Source organism: Tupaia chinensis, unplaced genomic scaffold (assembly GCF_000334495.1).
Source record: "Tupaia chinensis unplaced genomic scaffold, TupChi_1.0 Scaffold000402_1, whole genome shotgun sequence".
In the NCBI taxonomy this organism is placed as follows: domain Eukaryota; kingdom Metazoa; phylum Chordata; class Mammalia; order Scandentia; family Tupaiidae; genus Tupaia; species Tupaia belangeri.
Window position 1 is genome coordinate 1,662,369 of NW_006159904.1, and position 23,199 is coordinate 1,685,567.

General features: G+C 32.8%; 1 protein-coding gene across 8 annotated transcripts in view; it reads right to left on the bottom strand.

Annotated features, from left to right (window-relative positions):
• Nucleotides 1-222: 222 nt before the first annotated feature.
• The window catches only part of POSTN (periostin), a 40,169-nt gene continuing 17,192 nt past the window's right edge, over nt 223-23,199 (bottom strand). The window contains exons 9-23 of one of the 8 annotated variants that reach the window (XM_006154190.2): nt 22,513-22,647; nt 21,098-21,246; nt 19,283-19,419; nt 18,046-18,176; nt 17,390-17,520; nt 17,182-17,284; nt 17,009-17,076; nt 15,902-15,947; nt 12,937-13,017; nt 9,291-9,380; nt 8,325-8,414; nt 7,546-7,623; nt 7,106-7,189; nt 1,814-1,855; nt 223-959 (exon numbers count right to left, since the gene is read on the bottom strand). In XM_006154190.2, coding sequence (XP_006154252.1) covers nt 922-959; nt 1,814-1,855; nt 7,106-7,189; nt 7,546-7,623; nt 8,325-8,414; nt 9,291-9,380; nt 12,937-13,017; nt 15,902-15,947; nt 17,009-17,076; nt 17,182-17,284; nt 17,390-17,520; nt 18,046-18,176; nt 19,283-19,419; nt 21,098-21,246; nt 22,513-22,647 — 1,403 coding nt within the window. In that variant the 3' untranslated portion in view covers nt 223-921. Of the gene's footprint in view, nt 960-1,813; nt 1,856-7,105; nt 7,190-7,526; nt 7,624-8,324; nt 8,415-9,290; nt 9,381-12,936; nt 13,018-15,901; nt 15,948-17,008; nt 17,077-17,181; nt 17,285-17,389; nt 17,521-18,045; nt 18,177-19,282; nt 19,420-21,097; nt 21,247-22,512; nt 22,648-23,199 lie in introns of all 8 variants that reach the window. The other 7 variants (XM_006154191.2, XM_006154193.2, XM_006154192.2 and 4 more) reach the window with 7 other exon arrangements.

The window sequence follows — 23,199 nt, forward strand, 5'->3', positions numbered from 1 at the left end:
ACTGCAGTTTGATTCTGAACCTGGCAGCTGAAGATGGTCCAAGTGCTTGTGCATGTGTGCCCCAAATCTCAGAAGAATGTAGGAAAAGATGGAGGTGTGGCTCTCTCCCCTGAGGGGTGATTTCTCACTCTCTTCACTGTTTCTCTCCGTCTCACTCTGGTGAGTGCAAGTGCCCTACAGCAAAAACCTTAAAAATAATAAAAAAGAAAAATGCAAGAAATATCCATTTTATTCAGTTTCCTTTAATGAATATTTGTTATAATAAAAGAGGTATAAAGTCTTGCTCCCAACTCCAAACCACTTTTTAACTTAAACCTTGAATTGTCTGAGTTACCCAGTTTGAAGTAATTCTCTTTATACCTGAAAAACGGTTTATTGAAATGTTTGAGATAAAAAATATGTATTGCAAAAAGCATATGACAAACATTTTGAGAGTACAAAATTAGTTCTAAAAGTAACATAATTTACCAGTAAACCCACATTGTATTAGAAATGTGCAAAGCTTTCTCATGCAAAAGTTTTGTTCTTTACTGAGCACCCATTTTTATAATTTAGCTTCCCATGGGGAGGTAACTGCTTGCACATGTTTATTTATCCATTGTGTGTACTCAAGGCTCAATCTTCTCAATGAGATAAACAACTCACCACTCTTAGATCTGAATTGTAATGAATCTGGTTCCTTTGGTTAGCCAGAACTCCTAATGTCCAGATAAAAAAAAAGCCTTCAGTTCCTATCCCATAAGAGACTAACCTTACAAATTCTCTTACGTTTCTCATTTAAAAAAAGAAAATATTAAATTTTTGTTTAGAATTGTGTTGGCATTTCAGTTTCTGAAGTCAATATTGGTCTCGTAATTTTCCTTAATGGTCAGGTTACTGACTTAGGGGTTGTGTCAACTTCATTGCCTGGTTTCTGGATTTTCACTGAGAACGACCTTCCCTTGATCGTCTTCTAGATCCTGATTAGGAAGAAGGGAAAACATATAGTTTGTAAATGTGATAAAACTTTTAGACTTTAAGAGTAGGATACTCTTTGTATAATTCATCTATCAAAAGTCGTAATTTCTTATTATAATAAACATTGTACTTTCTCCAAAATTACCAGTTTATGGTGATAAAATCAATATTATAGATGGATCATAGGAATATAAAAATAAGAATTCAAAACTTAATAATTTTAGCTCTTTAGAAAATTTATATGAATTTGGGTGTTTACTCTAGTTTCCACGAGGTAAACCTTTACTTTTTAAATGTATCTAGATACATTGAAAGAGGTACGGTAAACTTACTTGAGGAATCGAAAATTCACATACATGTAAGTTATGAAGAAAACTGTAGTGCATATCAGATATATGCAAATATATAAGCTTCATATTTATATCCAAACTTTGTAAGTAGTTACATTAACAGTTTTTTGTATGTGTACAGGTCTAGTTTATATATGTTTCAAATTATAAATTTGTCTCATGAAATCTTTTTTAGAGTTCAGATCTGCCTGCAATGACTCTTCTTGGGGTATTAAATAATTTCTTTTTGACTTTTCTTTACCTCAGTGGTTAAATTTGACCAGCAGTTTACATAGTATAATTTCCTTTTTTCCATAATTAGTATTCTTGGATTTTGCTAATAGTAGAGAATATGATCAGTTTCTTTTCTTTTTTTTTTTATCAAAATAGTTTGCATCAAAATAGGCTAACTTTTCTCCCAATAGAAAAAAATTCAATAAAATGCACTAAAATGTTATCCTCTTCTTAGATTTCTCGTAACATAACAAAACGTGCCATATATGCCCCTTGCTATGGTCAGTACATACCTTGAATCCTTTTGCTGGCTTGTACCTTTCTCACAGGTGTGTCTGAAATGAAATAGTTGTAATTAGAAATACTTGGCAATTATGGTTAAACTCAGGTAAGGGATCTTGGTTAAGCTGGAAAGTATAAAGCTTTAAATAAGCATTACTTGAACAGACAGATTTTTTTTTTTGGAGGCAAGTTTTAGAATCCTTAGAGTTTCACATTGACAGCTGACAGATATTCGCTCTCTAGATATCATAATGAATGTTCGCTAATTCTGAAACACATTGTTTCATCATGACTTTTGGAGGCCTACAGAGGGCGCCATTTTTGTAAAATAAATGTTTTTCACACTTTTTTGTAAAAATAGAACTTTTATGATCAAATGTTTAACATCATATGAAATCTAACAAAAAATTTTCCCAGCAATAAAAATTCATTATTGTAGGCATTCCTATTTAGAATGTATACCTTTGTAAAACCCTCACTGTAGATTAATTTCGGATTGCTTTATTGTTTACAAGGACAACAAAACAACAATAACCAAATGACTCTAGAAATGTAGTAACAATCAATTAGTGTCAACTAATTTTAGTGTCTAAATTTAGTGTCAACTCTATGATAACTTTATAAAAGAATAACTAGTAAAAATAATAACTATGGAGTTTTGTGTTATAATTGAGAAATATTTCTAATTTCTTTTTTTTTTCTTTTAACTTATTGACAAGAACTACCTGGTAGACCTAAATTTCACATTTTTACTCAAACTATGGATCATCTGAAATCAAAGAGTAAATGTCTTCAGTAATATTATGTTTCTGTTTACCTTTCTCTTTTCTCCAACTTTTGACTCATGTTTTTAATATATCATCTATCCATGGCAATAAAATTAAAATTTTTCTCTCCCTCTAAGTCTGTGTATATACATAATATTTATTTTTTTCTCTAAATTCACTTAAAAAGTAAGCAGTTAAGGCAACACCAAAAATTGTTCTGGATATGACACCAAGCAAATAAAAAAAGAAATATATATATTTTTAATTTTTACATTTACTTTCTCTACTTAGCACATTTCCAATGTCTGATTTTTCCCAGAATATGAAGATCTAGCCACTCATCGCATTATATTACTAGTATAGTAAAATATGGAAAATATTTTTAATCTAGATAATGAAGGAAGTCTATGTAACATAGCAAAGTCTGAATTATGAAATAGTCTCAGATAAGGAGGATCTTTAAAAAGTTTGTGGAAAGTATATATTGTGAACAAATATATATGAATCTCCAAAACTTTCTGCAACAAAATAAACTCATACTTTAATTCTGTTTTTCCACAAACTTTTTGAAACCCCTCATAGATATATTTTCCTTAATTTCACTTTTACTTAGCCTGACAATAATGGCTTTTAAAATATCTCCAAGAGATGGAACCAAACTAATTAGTAAATAAGATCGTTATTAATAATGTTCTTATTAATTTAAAATAGCAGTTTACTATAAAAATTAAAACAGGATTATAGAAGTATTTGCAAGATTACTTTTCAAAAAAATACATTCAGATTTTCTTTCATAAATTTGGTAGTATGCAATTAATAAGATTTTGTTAATTGGCTACTATTTTTATATGATAGTAGCAGAATAAGTCACGCACAATGTGGCAAACATTTTAGAAGAAAAACTTGTTATAAGTACAGAAATCGTGTTTGCTCTCAGTGCCTCAATGCTATTTCAAAATGAATGAGAGCCGCATGAGGCCATGTCTAGAAAAGCAAAATGCGTGGTGATAAAGCAAACATCTGAATAATTCCACACAAATCTCACCTCTCTACCACATGTTTTCTTTTCTTTTCTTTTCTTTTTTATTTAAGAGATATTTCTGCTGTAGGGTGTGTGCACTCACTAGAAAGACAGAGAGAAAGCACACAATCACCCCTGATAAGGGATGGCCACACTGCAGTCCCTTCTCCTCAATTTTCCTCTCAGGATTTTGTGCATGCATGCACATAAACCTGGCATGAGTTTAAGATGCTGGGTCCGGGACTCGAACCTGGTTGTCTACATGGTAGTCTAGCAGTGTAACCATTACTACATCTGCTAGTCCCATTACCACATGTTTTTCAAAACAGGTAGTGTTTCAGTCCATTTATTTCCTTTGTCTTTCAATTTTGTAGGAGGGCACATGAGTTCCCCCGACAGAGATGAAGAGAGAAAGAGAGATGCAAGAAAGCACCCTTCATGGGATGTTCATGCCACAATTCCTTCTCCGTTTCTCCTTTCTGGATTTTTGGGCATGCTAAAACTGCTCAGTTGGCCACATGGGATCCACTAACCAACCTTAACCACCACAACTCCAGCTGGTCCTCTTCTTCTTCTTCTTTTTTTTTTTTGTGTGTGTGTATTTTTACATGGCTGTGAGTTTGGAAATTTAAGTGTAAAATATTATTTTATTAATCATGTATTTATAAATTGATGATAATACTGATAGTGACATTCATTGAAATCTTTGTATGTGCTAAACATTATTCAAAGAGTTTTCATATGTTAACTCATTTAGATATAAGTAACATTACTATTCTCACTTTCAGATGATGGAAAGAAAGCAGAAGAGTCAACTAACATAGGTATGAGTTGGAGCTCAAATTGAGGCTAGACCTAAAACCGGATCCACTATTCTTTATAGAGGCTATAATTCATAACAAGATATAATGGTAAATTTCCCCAAACCTTCCAAAATGACTATTTCCCTCCTTCCTCCTCTATAGTCTTATATTCTCCTTCAATACATAGTTTCACATTACAAAGTTCTACTTAAGCTAAACATGAGCAATCCTATATACTTTATGAAAATACTATTCAATTAAGGGTTCTGAAGTCTCTCAGTCATGACAAGTCACAATATCGGTATTAAAATAACTACTTAGTTTTGTTACTAGTCATGACTTAAATGATTGGGGAGTACGTTCGAATCATCAAAATATATTACATGCACCATAATGTTCATAACATGAACATTTCTGATAGAACAAACAAACTTTTGAGAAATAGTATTTTTTGGATATGTGTCAATTAGCCAGTCTACAAAATAAAGAAGAAAAAGAAACAGAAAAAGAAAATGAAAGAAAATTTTGCATGATTTAATTTCCATTCACACCAGCTTCTTTGTGAATTGGTATCTCTTAGGATCCAGACAAAGGAACACTTGTGACTCAGTGATGGTCTGATAGTTTTAGATGGCTAGAAAAATAACACTAGCATGTTCAGTTACTGTAGATACTAGTAACTCTACTGCATATACTGTTTTTTCCTATGAAAAGAAAATCTTTCAAATGTTTTACTAACAACTTATGATGTGGTACTGTGGAAACTAATATGCTATTGATATCTAGACAGATCATAAATCCAGGAACTAAAGGAATCAACATCTGGGATACACGGAAATGAAGAGTTATTAAGAAATATGTCCATTAACTAAAAAGATAATATTTTATCCTTAATTTATAGCAGTTCTATTTTGTCTTGGCTGAAACAATTATGTAGAATTTAGCTGTACTGTTTAAAATGGGCTCACTGGGACCAGCAGATAGCATAATAGTTACATTGCTGGACTCCCACATAATTGACCACAGTTCAAGTCCTGATCCTGGCAGCATAAAACTCATGCCGGTGCATCCATGCCAGAATCTTGAGAGGGGTTTTAAGAAGAAGGGACTATGGTGTGGCCATCGTCCCTGGGGGTGGGGGAGATGGGGGGTGATTTATCACTTTCTGTCTCTCTATTTCTCTTTCTCTCCGGTGAGCCCATGCACCCCAGAGAGTAAAAATCTCTCTAAAGAAATAATAAATAAATAAATAAATTTAATGGACTTACTAACACAGGTTTGTCAAAAGGGAAGAAAACATATTATACTTACCTGAAGCTTCACCTAAATAAATTAAAGCAATGTAAACAGATGCTGCTACTAATTTAGTCATTCTCTAAAAAGCACTGCCATTCTACAAAGCTGTTTATTATGGTGAGGATTAAAAAAAAAAGAATTCAGTTCATTCTTCATAATATGTTTTTCTCTTTCCTTAAATCCTTAGATCTTTTTCTAGCAGATAGATAACCAATCAAGGGTAAATAGCAAATTCTTCATTGTATCTTATAGGAATCTTTGACTCCATTATGGCTTGGGCATGCCATATATTCCTTACATTCTGAGTAAAAATTTTGTGTTTTTCAGACATATGTATTTCTATGGAGGAAAAAATTTCAATGGCTAATTAAATAAACATTTCTGTTACTATCACTGATGAGTCTATAAATACTATATGAAATTTTACATATACTGAAATAAGAATAAAGAAATATAATTGCCCCAAAGATGTAAGATCTCGGGAGAATTTATACCTTTTTGGACATAGTGATATGGCTTTTAAAGTTGTAAGAAGAAAAACCATCTAGACTGTCCTTTGGGTAAATACCAAACTTCAGTTGTGTTTTTCAATTTAAGTATATTCCAAAGGATCATATTTAAATAAATTGTTTAAATACTTGTCTCAAAAAAACAATTTTTTTTGCTTAATGCTTTTGTTCTTGATAAAAATGAAGTAGATATCCATTTATTCAACTGCCAATGATCCACATTACATTTAAAAAGCTTTACTATTCTTTCAGATAATTACTATTTAGAGCTTGTGTAATCATTCGAATTCTTTTTTTTTTCCTCTTTGTTTTAGAGGTAGGTCTACTTAATGCCATAGACAGAGAACATTCCATAAAAAGAGTATTATTAATTTCATATGCAAACTTATTTATGTATACAGGTAAAGATTATCACTCAAACTGTTAGAAGAAACAGATACTATTCCCAAGAATGTAGTTTTGGAAAAGAAAGTTACTAAGTGCGCTCTTTTTTTGTGCTGTATCTAGACACTTTTAGAGTCCCAAAACATGCCTTTTACTATTGTTATGGGGGCAGTGAATATATTTTTTAAATATAAAAGTATGTCTAATTTGGATTTGATTGACAGCTAGCATTTTAAAAATGATTCCTTTTACATACTTAAAATATCCATCCATTATCTTCATCAAAGCAAAAAAAAAATATTCATTGCTCCCCAAGTTTTACATCACATAACTTTTTAAAGACTGTTTAGACTTGTAATAATTTCTTGGTAATTGCTATTGAACCAATTGATTTGTTTAAGTGACAACTGATGTCTTTGTTTAACCTAATTTAAAGAAAAGCCTGCTTGCTCAGTCTTTGAAAAGTTAAATAACTCAGTTGCTAAAACCTGTTAACGGGGTTAGTGATTCCCCTTTTACTAACCTCCCTGAAGGAACCTTTTAATTTCTTCATCTTCAAATAAATGACCATCACCACCTTCCATGAATTTGGTGACCTTGGTGACCTCTGAGAGGATACATGTTTATAGCAGAAAATGGTTTATATAATACAAAGACAGCAGACTTGTTGAGCTAGATAAATAATGGCATCTGAATTCCAGACCAACAATCAGTTCTTTCTCAGGTTTTCGTGCTGTTTTTGAAATATTCATTTTCTTATAAAATTGCTGACCAATATGTAACAAGATAACTGCTATTTTTAGACTTTATTTCATGGTTTTGGGCTTTTTTATTATGTTGGTATGGAACTTGAACAATAGAATGAGAGAGAATGGAAAATGTACACAACCTCAAAGATCATTTTAGACATAGATACGATAGCTAAAAATAAAGCCAAATTTTACTTTTTCTAGACATGCTGACCTTCTTGCAATAATTTCTTCAGAGTTTCTTCTGTCTCTCCACCTCCAGCAGAAATCCTAGTATATTTTATTTCAGGACCTAAAGGAAATAATAAACAAAGGGTCTGAAACAGAAGTAGACAAGCATTTTCAGCAAAGGGCCAGAGAATGTTTTAGACCTAATGGGTGGTATGCTTGATGTTGTACCAGCTCAGCTCTGTGGGTGCAGCGTGAAAGCAGCCATTCACAGGACGTGAACAAACAGGCATCCTGGTACTGCAGTAAACTATTTACATAAATAGGTGGCACAGGCCATAGTTGCCAACTAGTTTTTTAAACAAATACTTACAGAATAAAATGATTTTAGGTTACTTTACAGGTGGGAAAGTAATTAAAGGTTTACTGAAATTATTGATCAATTGTTTTGTGCAAAATTGCATATATTTTGGTATGTGGATGTATAGATCTTCAGATTAATGGAAGCTCAAAAGAGGAAATGGTTTTATTCTAGGATTCAATAACTCAGTAAACATGAAAGTGAAATGGTATGTTATGTGATATATATGCATGCATATCATTAAAAACATGCTTTCAGATTGGTCTACAAAGTTCCAATTCAGAGTAAAACACTGATTATATATTTAGAATATAATTTCTGCCTGAAAAGGAATGAAGTAATTTTAATAGCCACTATGAAAAATACTTAATTTCTCTAATTATTCATATAGACATATTTTAGGATTAACTACCATTTGAGCTTTATAATCCAGGCATAGTTCTATGTGTGGAATTAAAGGTTACCTGTAATGATTCGTTCTTCTCGTATCTCTTTTTCAGTTATTTCCACAGGCACACCATCAATGATTTTTGTGTACTTTTTAATAATTGGCTCTGACAGTAGGGAAACAAAAATGAATTTTATTTATTCTTGTATGGTGTCCTTAATTCTGTACACTAGATGCTTTAATGATTAAATATATTTCCCCAAACAATATCATTTTAAACTCAAGCAAAGTCACTTTGGGGACATAATAGATCAAATAAATTCAGATCAATTGAGACCTAAATGTAATAGTCATGTACTGAATCTTGGGTGAAGGAGAGGGCCGGATGGTAGGATCTTTCTTCCTGTCATACTTATTTTCTGATTTGGAATATGCATTTAGTGGGAATACAAGAAGATACCTATCATTAGAATGAGAACCCTGTAATAAGTCCTGGTAGTGGCTTATTAGTCAGAGTATTCTACAATAGCTAATTTTCTTTTATTTCTGAGTCCAATAGGGTTTTTGTATTGAAATTATTATCATTATACTTCATAATCATCATTTGCAAATGCAGAAATAATGACAGTTTTGTTAGACCTAGTGATTTAATGGTTAAATTAATTATGATTATATCCACTAAAAAGTAAACTCTATTTTATTTTAACTGGCTAATAAGAACCGATAACTGAAGGCTGTGGTACAGAGGTAGTGTGGCTGGACCCACATTGGAAAGGTCTTGGGTTTGCATCCTGGGACCCTTCTGGGCATGCCCGGCACAGGCACGCCTGTGACCTGGTTGGCTGAGACTGGGGGTGGATTATGGTGTGGGAATTCTGTTGGGTGTGCTGTCTTTTCCTCACAAGGAAGAAATAAATAGCTTAGAAAATTATTTCTACGTTTTATATGAAATAAAAACCAAGAGAAAACATCAGATATTTCTAAACCAATATAAAAATAATCACAGCGATGCTAACTAGGCACCAGGGAACACATAACGCACCTCCATGGATCACTTCAGTTACTGTTTCACCTTCTTTAACCAGTCTGAATTCAGGTTCACCTTCAATTTTGACCTTTGTTATTGTAGGTCCTGAGACATTATTTTAGGAGACAAATTGTTGTGTTAAAGCAGTTCTTTGAATTTATTAGAACAGAAAATTTATTTCAACATTTGGTGTTACTCAAATGTCAAAGTGGTTTCAGGCTTTATGAAATCAGTTTTAAACATTTCCCATTGTCTTCACATTAAGCAATATTTATGAGAGCAAATGACTCAGTGTAGTGGTGTTCTGCTGAAATATTTTCATCTGCTTAGCATTTAAAGTGATGTCATTGGTAGCTGTAAAGTATGATCATATGAAGTATTATATGTGACTACGCTGTGAATTATATAGTATGCACAAATTTGAATTGCTCTAATGATAACTAGTATAGATCTTACTTTACCACACTATCACCTATGACTGTTTCCTTGTTAGTAATTTTTTAATCATTCATTTTCTTGCATTTTTCAATCCAGTAGACATAGACCTAAGTATAAGCAAATCTCACCATTACACTTACCTTTAAGATGATGAGGTCAACGTTTTATGGGAAAACAGATCTGAATACTTACCTTCTACATGAAAATGATGCAAAAATGAACTAATTAATAAACATTCTTTCAAATGCAAAAGTTGAACAAGTGTTGCATTTGAATTACAAAATGATTTTGCTCCCAGAGAAAATCATTTTAAATGTTAGAAAGCTAATTACTACATTAGTTCATCAAGACTATTTTATAGAGTAAGAAATAAGATTCAGTACATTTAACTCATACTAGAATACCCTTTAATAGTTTAATGTAACCATATTTGTTTTTCTTTGAGAGGATTTATTTGCCTGTCCAGAAATTGTCAAAGTACACCATTACCCAGAATAGTCTAGAATAATATGAAATAATGAAAACAAGATCACTTTTAACTATTTGATCTTTGAGTCTATAGGAGATTGAATAGTAATTTCAAAAACAAATGTAAGTCTAAGGAGTTTAAGAGCAAGAAATGAGTTAATAAAATATCTAAATTGGTATTTCTTTAGAAAGGTCAAACTGAGAATTTGGAAACATGCTCTATAGTTAAATACTGTGAAGGCAGGGATTTTAATCAAAATTTGTTTTCATATTTATTCCCAACATCTGAGAGCATGCTACCAGTACAATAGATTGAATAGAATTTCAGTTTATTTATTCTTAACTCCAACATTTGATTGAGTTCTTTTTATGATGTTTCTGTTTGTTTCTTTTAATTTTAATTTTAAGATTTTATTTTTTAGATTTAATTTGTGTCTTGGGGCCAAACAGTGATGTGGTGGTTAATCCCATATCCCATATGGGTTAACTGTGTGGTTGAGTTCTGGAAGCAGTGACTTGAAAAACATGCAAAGCATGTGGATGTATGCCCAAAAGCTCTAAAAGAGAAATAGAGAAGAAGAGATTGCGGTGTGGCCAACCCCCATAGATGTGGGGGGATGCTCTCTCTCACTTCCTCCCCTTATTTCCTACAACAAATGCAGGAGTCCTCTCCCAAAGTAAAAGAAAACAAGTGTCCTTAGAGTCTAATTTATTAGCAAGAATTCAAAAGTTACCAGTGAACCCTCAAAAGTTCAAACAGTAAGGAGAGACTGCAGAGATCTTAGAAGCCAGACAATTGCATACACTGACCAAGAAAAGTATTTTTTTCTCCCAGTATGTTACACAGATATAAGACTACTGAATTTTTGGACCAAAAAGTTATTAATGAATGGGTAACATAATTCAATTTTCATCCATGTTCTCTATAATGAAGAACTCAGGTAGAATTGCTGCCACATTGTGTGTCTAATTAAAGGTAGATTAATAGGATAAAATCCTGCTGACAAAATTAGGAAGATAAATGGGTCAAATGTGGAAGCTTGAAGAAAGAAAGAAAAATCTTTGAAAATAAGAGCTATGTTGGTTGTGAATAATTTCACTTATAGAAGATGTGTACATGTAAAAGTACAAAATGTTAAGGAATCATATCCTTAAAAAGAGTATAAAATTTTTAAATCAATTATGATCAAAAGTCATTTGGTAACTTTTCATTAAGATGATTAAGACACGTTTTCTAAATGAAAATATGTATGGTTTAATTTCTTCTTAAAACTCTAAATTCTCTTCATCAATATATAAATGTAATCAAATGACCATAGATATAGTATTAAAAAAAAAAACCCAAAACTAAGCCCAGATAGATTTTTAAAGAATAACTCAATTTTAGATCTCAACAATAAGTTATAATATAGATAGCTAATTACCTAGGAAATCAACTTTCACCTGTAATAAATGTAATAAATGTCTATTTTTTTAAAGGTTTTTGACATAGGTCATAGGCATTACTTGCCAGAGAGAGAAAAAGAGAGGGAAAGTGAGAAATCGCCCCCCAGAGGAGATGGCCACACCACAATTCCCTCTTATCCATTCTCCTCTCAGTATTCTGGGCACACATGCATGAGCGCCTGGCGTGATTTTCAAGCTGCTGGGTCCTGCACTTGAACTGTGGTTGGCCATATGGGAAACTAGCACCTAACCACCATGTCACATAAGTGTCTAAGTTTTAAATCATGCCTCGCTTTTAAATGAATTGACAAAAATATTCAAGGAGTTGTCATTTGAATCCATAGAATGAGAAAAAATATCAAAATCAAAGTTAATTACAATGGTAGTTTCTGAAAATTCAATAGAAGGCAATCTGTCCTTTATTTAGAAAACTGTTTCTATCCTTCTTATGAAATAAAGAAAATAACCAGGTCCTTATTCTGTGGCAACTCACCACATTACAATGCTTAGACACAGAAATAAAAAAAAAAATTCTTAAAGTCTGAACCTTGAGATAATTAAAATACATGAAATGAAGGCAACATCAAAGACGATGATGGTTAACAAAGACAGTAAACTTAGAGAGAAAAGTGACTGCTTACTCAATGTTCTAGTCTAAAACATCAAAAGAAAAGTATATATAGCATATATACTTTCATATATATACATGTGTGTGTGTGTGTATATATATTATATATGTGTATATAAGAATATGTTCAGGACTGCGATTAAGGATTCTAAGGCTTGACTCAATGCACAAGCTACTTATTTCATCCTCTGTTTCTAGAGATACAATTTTAAACTATATTATGTGTGGTTATGATTTTAAAAGCTTTCTTTAATGTACAGCCTCTATGTTCTCATAGGTTGTGGAGTGAAAAATGCCTGCTCTTTTTTTTAAAAAAAGAACTTCTTGTAATAGTACAAAAGAGCTACCAAAAGCGTGTACTCTCTGAAGGAGTCTAACTACAGTAAAGAGCTCAGGATTTATTTGTTCAATATCTGGGTACTAGTGCTAATGCAATGTCAATTAGATCAAATTAAATCAAGTACAAGCAAATGTACTGAAAGTATTAGAAATGCACCATCTACTTGGCTAAAAAAATTGCATACTGCATTCTTCAATCACATAAGCATGCCATTGGTATAGAAATATTTAGCATGTTAGTTTCAAAAAGGAATGTAGATACATTCATAGAAATTGGCATATTATTTGGATCTTTTCCACAATAAAAGGAACCATGTAGAACATTGATTTTTTTTTTTTTACCTTCAGTTTTGATAATAGGCTGAAGACTGCCTTCAATCACTTTAATTTTTGGTTCCACAACTTTGGTTATAATTTTAGTTGCTGCAAGTATAGAAAGTGGAACATGAATGATATTTACATAAAAACAACCCAAGATTGTTTTTTTGTTTGTTTGATCTATGTGGCTACTAAGATATCAGATAAGCTAATATGTTCAGGCAGTCAGATACAGGAAATATCCATAAATTAATATCTTCTCATATCCAGATGTTGGATTCTGTAGTCCAGTGATTTTGATTCATTCCAGTGAAATATATATACTCAGTGAGGAGTTCTACCTAGAAATCTATAGTCTTAAACTGTACCACTAAAGCTCTTTACCTTTTTTTGTACTTCTTGAAAATATTGGCTGCTTGGCAACAGAAGACAAATAAACATGATTAATTTAATGCAGTGTATAATACCTTAAATTGCATTGTTTGATTCTTTTTTCAATTAAAATAAAAAATGGAAAGAGAAAGACTCCTAAAATTGTTTCATACATTTGATAACAGTAATATAGAAAGGAAACTATGAAAAAAATTATTCACACTACTTAAACGTAAGAAGAAAACTAAACCAGCCAGACATGAGCTCTATGCAACAAATATGATATGATCACTATTTTAGTTATAAGCTAACATGGCTCTTAAGTTTCAGCTTATTCATCTTCATTTTTTTTTAATTTAAAGGCATGTGTTTTGAATGTTCGTCATCTACCTAAGATTGAAATGTGTAAAATTAATTTTAAAATAGCAGTCAACTATGTGATTAACTTTGGTAATACAAATTAACTTAGAATGTGCCTCTGAACCCACAGAACCAATACTATTGGCTGTCATTTCTAATTAGAAGTTGTAGAAGATGGTTTTCTTAGATAACGGGGTGCAGTAAAGCAAACTGTATAATCGTTAACAGATTGGATAGACATAAGAGAGCCCAGGTGGGTTTCTGTCACATCCTTTGAGATGTTTAGCTGTGTTAACCTTTTGAATAAATGTGAATAGAGACTTTTTCAGTCATATTTGACTTTATATTTTGAGGTTGCAAATGATGAAGTCCTTATATTTATTAAACATGTGTGTTCATGTATTGATTACATAGGTGGTCTTGCTACAGAAGAATCTTCCTGCAAAGGTTGAATGCACAGAGGTCTCTTTTGCTACTATCAACCTAAGTTAATTACTTCTAGTTTAAAATTTTTATATCTTCTCATACAGCCCAAAGTTTAGGATGTTCAGCTGGTTAGCAGTTTAGTTTCAATCATCCTTTTCTGAAGACTTAAATAGTTTTGGCAAGTTATGGCTGAGTATTAAACATTAAATTTAGTTCTTTCCACTCCATATGTTCTCTATTTGACAACATATGCCAAAGAGCATTCTCCCACTCCACCACACACTTTGAAATGCATGGTATTTTGGGAACAAGAATAATATACACCAAGGAAATTCAAGAGTTTTAGAAACAAGGCAACAAAGAGACATAAAAATAGAATCCTTGGTTTAATTAGTCTTTGCGTCTCTTTGAAAATGCCCCTTAATAACAGCATACCCATCCTGAGTGAGAAGAAACATTTGACATTGGAATGTAAATATCAAAGCTGTTTCAAAGACTCCGAGTAAGCAGGAATCTTACATAATTTTAGGAAATGAAGTCTATGCTCTGTTAGTCAGGATACAGTTTAGTTAGAGAAAATAAAGGACTTACAATTCTATTTTAGCTCATTGAAAGCAAAATATTGCATAGTCATATGTAGAAAATGGTGGAACTAATATGGATAAAACAGGAAAGATAAAGAAATTGTGATGCAGATATACCTCTTTGGTAGAGAAATCATGACATACCATGTCTGATGAATAGAGCCCATAAAGATTCTTTACTTTGTTATAAAATATATTTTTGGCAAGACTATCTCCAGGCTGGAATTTACACCATGCTGAATCAAAACTATTCAAATGAAATCTTTCAAACAGCGCTGAGCTGGCCTGACACTGGAATTACATACGCTATTATTACATAATTGAGATCAGCAGACATTTTGTTTTGCTCCTTGTATTAACATTATTCCTTTCCATACCTAGTATAAATCTTAATGGAAATGTTCTTCATGAAGCAACTGGGTACTTATGGTCTAAAATAGAATAATTTTCTAGCCAGAAGGAATTTCAGAATTGAAGTAATGTTTTAGCTATTGATAAGTTAACTTTGAGTGTTTCATTGCAGAGCCAAAACAAAATGAAAAGAACTTCTGCTTTGAGAATTACAGTGAAAGAAAGAATGAAGATAAATGAAGTCACAATAAAGAAGACATCTTATGGGCTACACAGATGAGAATCATATAGACCGTTTTTAAGTAGTAGTGGTTTAATTTTGATAATCTGGTAGTATATCAGAGATAGAAGAACCTTGAGGTCTAAAAATTTTAAGCTTATTATCTGACAGATTTTTTTGTTTGTTTCATTATCAAATCCTGGATAAGGAGTGATTTTGAACTAACATCTCAAACACTAGGGTTCTACACATGCTTCCCACCTTGTCCTTGGTAACTGAGGGCTTAAATGGAATAGTGAAAAGTCCTTTGCTTCTGTTCTTTTTATGTCCACATGTCTGTATATTCAGACAGCTCTGCACCTTTTAGTTATCTCTCCCCTTTGTATATCTGGGTTTTCCTCTGTCTCTTTCCTACACAAGCATTATGTTCTACTGTCTTTCTCGTATCATATCACTCCTGTTTTTCCAGTAAGTGGGCAAGAGATTAAATGGAGCTGGAGGGCATGGCCAGGTCTGATAGGCCTTACTCAGACCTCAAACCCTGTTTTAATCAGAAAAAGATATGCCATTGTCAGGATTTCTGAAAACCAGATTATCAATATTCTCTGCAAATACAAAGAAAATATTTTTTTTGTACCTTATACTTAAATGCAGAAAATATTCATTATGTACTTACTATAGACTGTCATGGGGATTTCTTTGAAAGTGCTGCCACGAACAAACTGAAAATAAATGTTTATATTTAGTAACAAGAAATGGGATAGTTGTACTATCAAAAACCATACCTCTTTAATTCTTACTAAACTGAAAATAGTGAGGTTATCATTATACTTAATAGAATTGTCTTCACATAAATCCTCTCCCAGTTCTTTGCTGTCAGTCCGGATGGCATAAAAACCACTGAATTACTCAGTCTTTAAAAAATAAAGAGTAATTAATCTAAAGTTAAATATATTATTAATAATATTGTATGTTTTCTGCTACATAGGCTCTATAAGGACCAAAAAATAAAATAGTCCTTTGTGACAATTTTTAATAGACCAATTCATTATCTTTCCATTATTTTAAGTCGCAATGGTATTTGATAATAGAAATATTTTGGTTATTTATATACATGCCTTATCTTCCCATTTGGACTGTAAACTTCTTCAATAAAGAGCATCTCTGATTTAATCTACTATTTTCCTTAACACTTAATATTGGGCTGTCAGAAAAGTCAACATATTTTTACACAGAAAGACATACAAAAAATACGTCATGACTTTTCCAACAACCCAATACATTACTTGGCCCCAAGTAACTTTTAGTAAGTATTTATTCAACGAAACCATGAAAAAATTACAGGCAGGCCAGTGGTCTATAAGCAACAAAGAACAATGCAGACACAGGGTATATTTACTTATTAATGCATACATTTATAGTCTCATCTGTTAAACCAATAATATCTGTTCAGCATGTTAAAAACAAATCCAGGGGACCAGTAGTTAGTGTAATGGCTCTGTTGCTGGACTCCCATATGGTCGACTGCAGTTCAAGTCTCGGACCCTGTGGCTTAAACTCACCGTGGGTGCGTGTGCATGCGTGCCCAAGATCCCAAGAGGAGAATGGAGGAGAAGGGATTGCAGTGTGGCCATTCCCCCTGGAGGGTGATTTGTTGCCTTTTGTCTCTCTGTCTGTCTCTCTCTGTCTGGCGAGTGCACACGCCCTATAGCAAAAACCTCCCCCCACCAAAAAAAATGAAAACCAAAACCAAAACCCAAACAAATCCAGTAATGTTCTATACCTTTATTTGAATATATTTGATCAGTTTATTGAGTATTTCCAACAGTTGATTATTTCCAACGGGTGTATCTGTGAAGAGGAATATTAGATGACATTGGTAAGAAAATGTGAAATCAAAATATAGATTCCCATTGAAAAAGATTTTCTCCATTAGTAAGTTCAGTAGTTACTAACCTGCTGGATAGAGGAGTTTATCGACGACGTGAATCACACCATTCGTTGTCATGATGTCCGATTCTTTGGATTTTAATTCATTCACTAGAAGTGTATCATTTACCTAACAAAACAGGAGGAGTGTCAATGAGAAATTTAACAAAGAATGAACTTTAGGAAAATTTAATGATGGATAAACCTTATCATAAATTCATTCTGTACAACTTACTCCCTTCAGATAGATTTTGCTTCCTTGTGTGGTCTTCAGGATATTAGTTACGCCAGGTTCGAATCCCTTTCCAATGAAAACTCCTGGTGTCAGGTGATAAAGGATGATGTTTTGTAGAGCATTTTTGTCCCCTAGGGGAAGGAAATAAATTTATATAATTGTATATCGTATTTTCTGACAGTTTGATAATACATGGACTAAGAAACTAACATTTCTTTTCCTTTATTTTTTTTCTACAGTGCATTTTTCCTTAATGTCATTATTTTTATTATTCTCCTAAATGTCAATATTAATGTTATCTCAAAAAATATAGTCACTTTAGTCAATTCAATCAAAATATTATCCAACTTTTTCAGAGGAAAAAGATGAATTATTATTTTGAAAATATGACTATTTCCCTCTTTGTTGCCTAATTGTTTGGCCTTCATTAGACACAATGTAAGTGAATATTTAACCCAACAAGATCACAGTAAATAGCTTAAGAATGTTACTGGGTGATCTTCCATATATCCTAAGTAAATTAAAGAAAATGAAAGCTAGCCATGAGTATGTAGAAGAGAGAAAATCTTTAAGACTAACATATGAAAAGGAAAGCTTGAGGAAGCAGTGAAATTCTGAAATTAAGGGGCAAATGTCTACTATTTACTCCTACTCACTAATTAGAATTTGCTTTTCTTCATTAGTCATTCCCTTAAAGGCATCATTCGTTGGCACAAACAAGGTCCAATCTCCAGGCTGTGTCAGGAGTTCTTTCAAGTCTGCAGCTTCCAGTAGGCTGAGGAAGATGCTAAACAGGAAGGATGTAAGTTTATTTTGTTAGATTTAAGTATGTTCAGCCACAATCCATATACTAGAATAAAATATGAATCTTGTACTCATCAAAAAATTGCTGATATATTTGCATATGTTCCAAATACAGTTCACTTATTTATTTATTTATTTATTTATTTATTTTTGAGGTTTTTGCTACAGGGTGCATGCACTCGCCAGAGAGACAGAGAGACAGAAAGCGAGAAATCACCCCCAGGGTGGATGACCACACCTCAGTCCCTTCTCCTCCATTCTCCTCTCCTCTCGGGATCATGGGCACACAAGCACACTCGCCTGTCGTGAGTATAAGCCACTGGGTCAGGGACTCAAACCATGGTCGACTACATGGGAGTCCAGTGACATAGCCATTACGCTAACTGCTGGCCCCACAATTCACTTCTTAAGGAAGTTTATCATGGGAAAATGATGATTAAAATATATAACATGTTTTTACAATGTCTTCATCTCTGTTTTTATCTGATAAAACTTGATAAGGTCACACTTATAAAAAATAAAAGTATGTAGTTTTTAACTTAAAACTCCACAAAATAGTCTTTGCTAGTATACATTGTTATTTTTTTAAAAGTAAGTGATGAGAAAATAAGCAAGTAGTTTATTAGACTATATATATGTGTGTGGGGGGGTGTGTGTGTGTGTAGTCTATTTACTGAGAGAGAGAGAGAGAAAGACAAGTGTTCTGAATAGGGTCTTGTGCCACAGTCCTCCCCAAGTCTTGCCAAAAGGCTAAATTTGTGGACATGTGCACCTGGCTTGTACAGGTCAACCTGGGAACAGAACTCTGGCCTTCCATGTGGCCTCCAACATCCTGAGCATTGTGCTGCACCTCCATGGCTGGGTGCGTAGGATTTTAAACTTTTTTTCACTGATCAAGTTATATCATGATTCATCAGGAAGCAAAATAAATAACATTTAAAGCATCAACTTTTAAAACATTTGTGTGGGCCTAATCTAAATTTTATTCTCAGAAATAAAGGAGACTGGATGACTTTTGGAATACTAATTATTAAACAACAACGTGGAAATAGCTCTCATTCTTTTGTGTAGCTTAATTAATAAACTCACCTAAAGCGTTTATCTTGTTTCAATTTTTCATGGAGAGATTTCTCTGCTGGTTTGATGATCTCTCGGAATATGTGAATAGCCCCATTTCTTCCTTGCTTGCTTCCTCTTACCATGCAAGAATTTTCAATGCAGACAGCCTAGCAAAGAAAAGAATGATACATGGCATCTTTTTCCTTGCTTGAAATTTCCCATACGGATCTAGTTGCATAATTAAATTTTTGGATTGGTCTTTTTTCAATTTATTTATTATTATCATAATCTTGTTTATATTACATTGAATCACATGTATCTTTACAGGGTATTACATTTCTTTTTCCAGCAGAAACATCATACATATCAGTCAAGACAAAGAATACCATTCCTATCAGTCAAGACAAAGACATTACTATTCACATCCTCATCATCAAATAGCTTTTCATCATTTTTATCAGATTATTATTATTATTATTCGCATTATTATTTTAAACATTCCATCACTATATATCATTTGGCTTGTCTTTATGAGAGGTTACCTGACCTGCAAGGCCAGAGAAAAGATCTTTCCTCTTTAATGTCTCATGCAACCTGCCCTTACAGTTCTTGTCTGACTGGGTTTTCTACTACAGGGTGGTCAAATTACCCTGTGTGTCTGTTAGGTTGTTTCTATTTCAACCTTTTCCATCATCCTTTAGGTTTTCATTATTTCTTTAGACCTTCTTCAGGTCAGTATTAGCCCTGCAGCTTTCTATATTATTGTCTCTTGTAGTCTCTGCAAATATTTACTATATTTTCTTGACCGTAAGACCCCATTATTTATAAGTCATATCAATTATTTAATTGTAAATGTTTTAACAAACATAATCTATGTATATATAAGTTATAGCTTAGCTCATTTACTGCATAATTGAAAGTGTACATCTTGAAATTGTAGAACTATAGTGCACAGCTATTATATGCTATATTCAATCCTTAGTGATGTTTGATTTACTATAACACCTTTTAGCTATAGCAACATGTGTTTCCTCAATTGAACTGAACAATACCACTAGCTTCACTTTAATTTTGATAACATTTTTGGTAATTTTCCTGCAGAAAACAGTACATTAGTAGATATTTATGGAATGCAGAAATCTCAGTGTGTCTATAAGAGTATATCTTGAAAATTATTCACAAAGGATTCAGTTTTTGAATCTTACAAAAAAAAAATCATCCTACCAAGTTGGTTCTATACAGAAATTATCTTGCAAACTGTAAAGTCTCTACAAATGAAAGGTTATTTTAGAGGAGTTTTAGTGCTTTCTAGAATTCAAAATAATGAATGCTTTAGAACATAATGCTCTTATAGTAAATGCAAATTAATTATTTTTTTTTGGAGAGGTTTTGCTGTAGGGCACATACACTGACCAAAAAGACAGAGAGAGACAGAGAGACAAAAAGTGAGAAATCACCCCCTGGGGGGATGGCCACACTACAATCCCTTCTTCTCTATTCACCTCTTGGGATCTTGGGCACACACACACGTACCCGGCATGAGTTTAAGCCACCGGGTCTGGGCCTCAAACCATGGTCTATCTCATGGGAGTCCAGTGACATAGCCATTATGCCATCTGCTGGTCCCAATTAGCTGCATTCTTAATACATTGGACTTTTTTGTAAATTTTCCTCCAACTTTTCACCCAATCTACCCAGTACTCTGATCTTTCTATGAATGTATACTATCATATATAACATTCATAAAATTCTGGGAAACATTTGTTGTCACACTCTTCTTTGGCACATGCATGTCATGTGACATTTAGGCCAACATGGTACTTTATCTTCTTCCAATGCACTTACTGTACGGTATACGAAGACTCTGAGTTGTTTGCCTCCGATGGTCTCAAGTTTTTGTCCATTGTAAAGTTCATTAAGGCCAACTTTCACTTTTAATATGTGATTCTGCAGAATTAATTTAAGAAGGCGCTGATCCATGCTCAGAGTATCATCTACAAATAAATTCATTATACAAAAGTATTATTTTATGTAAATATGTTTTCCTGGTAAGTGAAAATTCTGAAAATGGATATTCCCTCATACTACTGGTATTAGAGCTTCTACACTTAGATAACATATGTCAACTAAACACCCTCGGTTAACAGCTCAATTTACTAATTAGAAACTCTGGCATATTGCATCAAATGCCTATAACAGTTCCAAGCAGTTCAAACAATGGTTTTTATCTATGTATGAGCTACATAGTTTTATGGTGGTCACTGGCAAAAGCTAAACCCTAGTGGTAGCCAAGGATTTTTATGACAATTGGATGTCAATTAGTTACATTAAAGACTATTGGTGAATAATTTGTAAATTCATCTTTATTATTGAAGAGAGAATCAAAGTACACACAACCTCTTAAAGGTGGTGTAGTGTCAAAATATGTGACCATCATTATTATAAAGAGGAAAAACTGCATTTCTAGGGATTTGAATTTTTTCTGATTAATAATTTTCTATGTCACAAAAAGTGTGATACCTACTTTTTAATTTGCTTGTCAATTTAAATATGTTTTTGTGAAATAATTTTTCTGGAAAAAGTGGTTGATTGCATTAATCTAAAAACGGTTTGTTAACAGCAAGTACGAAGTAAAAAAAATTAGGTATTTCGACTCATGCTATAAAAATGTACAATAGTCTCTTAATTTTACTTATTTATAGTTTGATATTCTTACTGTCCAAATTCTGAGATGCAAAATGCATCTATTTATTCATAAATATTTTTATGTTGGTGTTAAAGGATCAGATTTTAAAAGCTCTGTTAATACAAACTTACGCATGCTAAAAATATTAGTAGAATTATAGAATAACTGAATATTCCTTAGCACAAACTTTTACTCCTATGGGCTGTTATCCATGAGGTTTTGAGATTAAGGAAATTTAAGAAGCAATAAGGTAATGCTACCACATTGTATGTGTAGCTAATGTAGAAACTAATCAAAGAAAGAAGCAAAACATTTAAGTGACACAAAAATAGACAATTGTCTATTGGTGATACAATGTATGATAATATCTTTAACTGGATTGATATGCAGTGTATTCATGCTGGGAAAATTCATTTTACAAGCTTCAATGACAATGATTAAATATATAAAATAATAAAATAAAAAAATACCTTGTAGAACATCTGTTATTTTTTTTTTCTTTATTGAAAACAATCATAGTGAAGAAGTGTGTGGCAGAGGGGCAGGGGTAGCAGGAAGAGTGTACAGTACTTACCAGAAAATGCATTATTGACAGGTGCCAGCAACGTATATTCTCCATCTGGCCTCAGAGAAGATGCCAAGCCTAGTTGGGCCACCAGATCAGTAAAAGTGGTTTGCTGATTTCCAGCCAGCTCAATAACTTGTTTGGCTGTAAAATAAACCATCATCATCCAGACAATGTTATCACTGTTAGTGTCATGAAATAAATTAGGACAACAATGCTTGGCTGTTTTTCTTTTCCAATTCAATGACTTTATTGAAAGATATATCTCGTACTACAAAAACATAATGATGGTTGGTTAGGTTATCTCTGCCAACTTCAAATGAACACTGAGGTAGTCACAATATTGAAATAGGACAGCCTTTTGAGAAAACTGAAAAGTTATCCATAAAACAAGGTTTATAAAGCCTAAGACAAATTGTGGTTCTTTGGTCTGTGTTTCAGTGCTTGTTTATCAATAACATGTTGAGATCGGTTCGAGCCATTCCGATGGCCTCAGGCTGCACATGGTACTGAGTAGCAGAGTACAACCGCCACGGACCTCGTCACATTCACCGGCTGACACAGAGAATCTGGAACACAGCCTCGGTGACCTCATAACCGTGAAGCTGCCTATTACTTTTCTTAAACCTTTGTTTTGACATAGTAGGGACATTAGTTGAAAGTACTTTGTCTTTCTTTTCATCAGAATTCTAATTC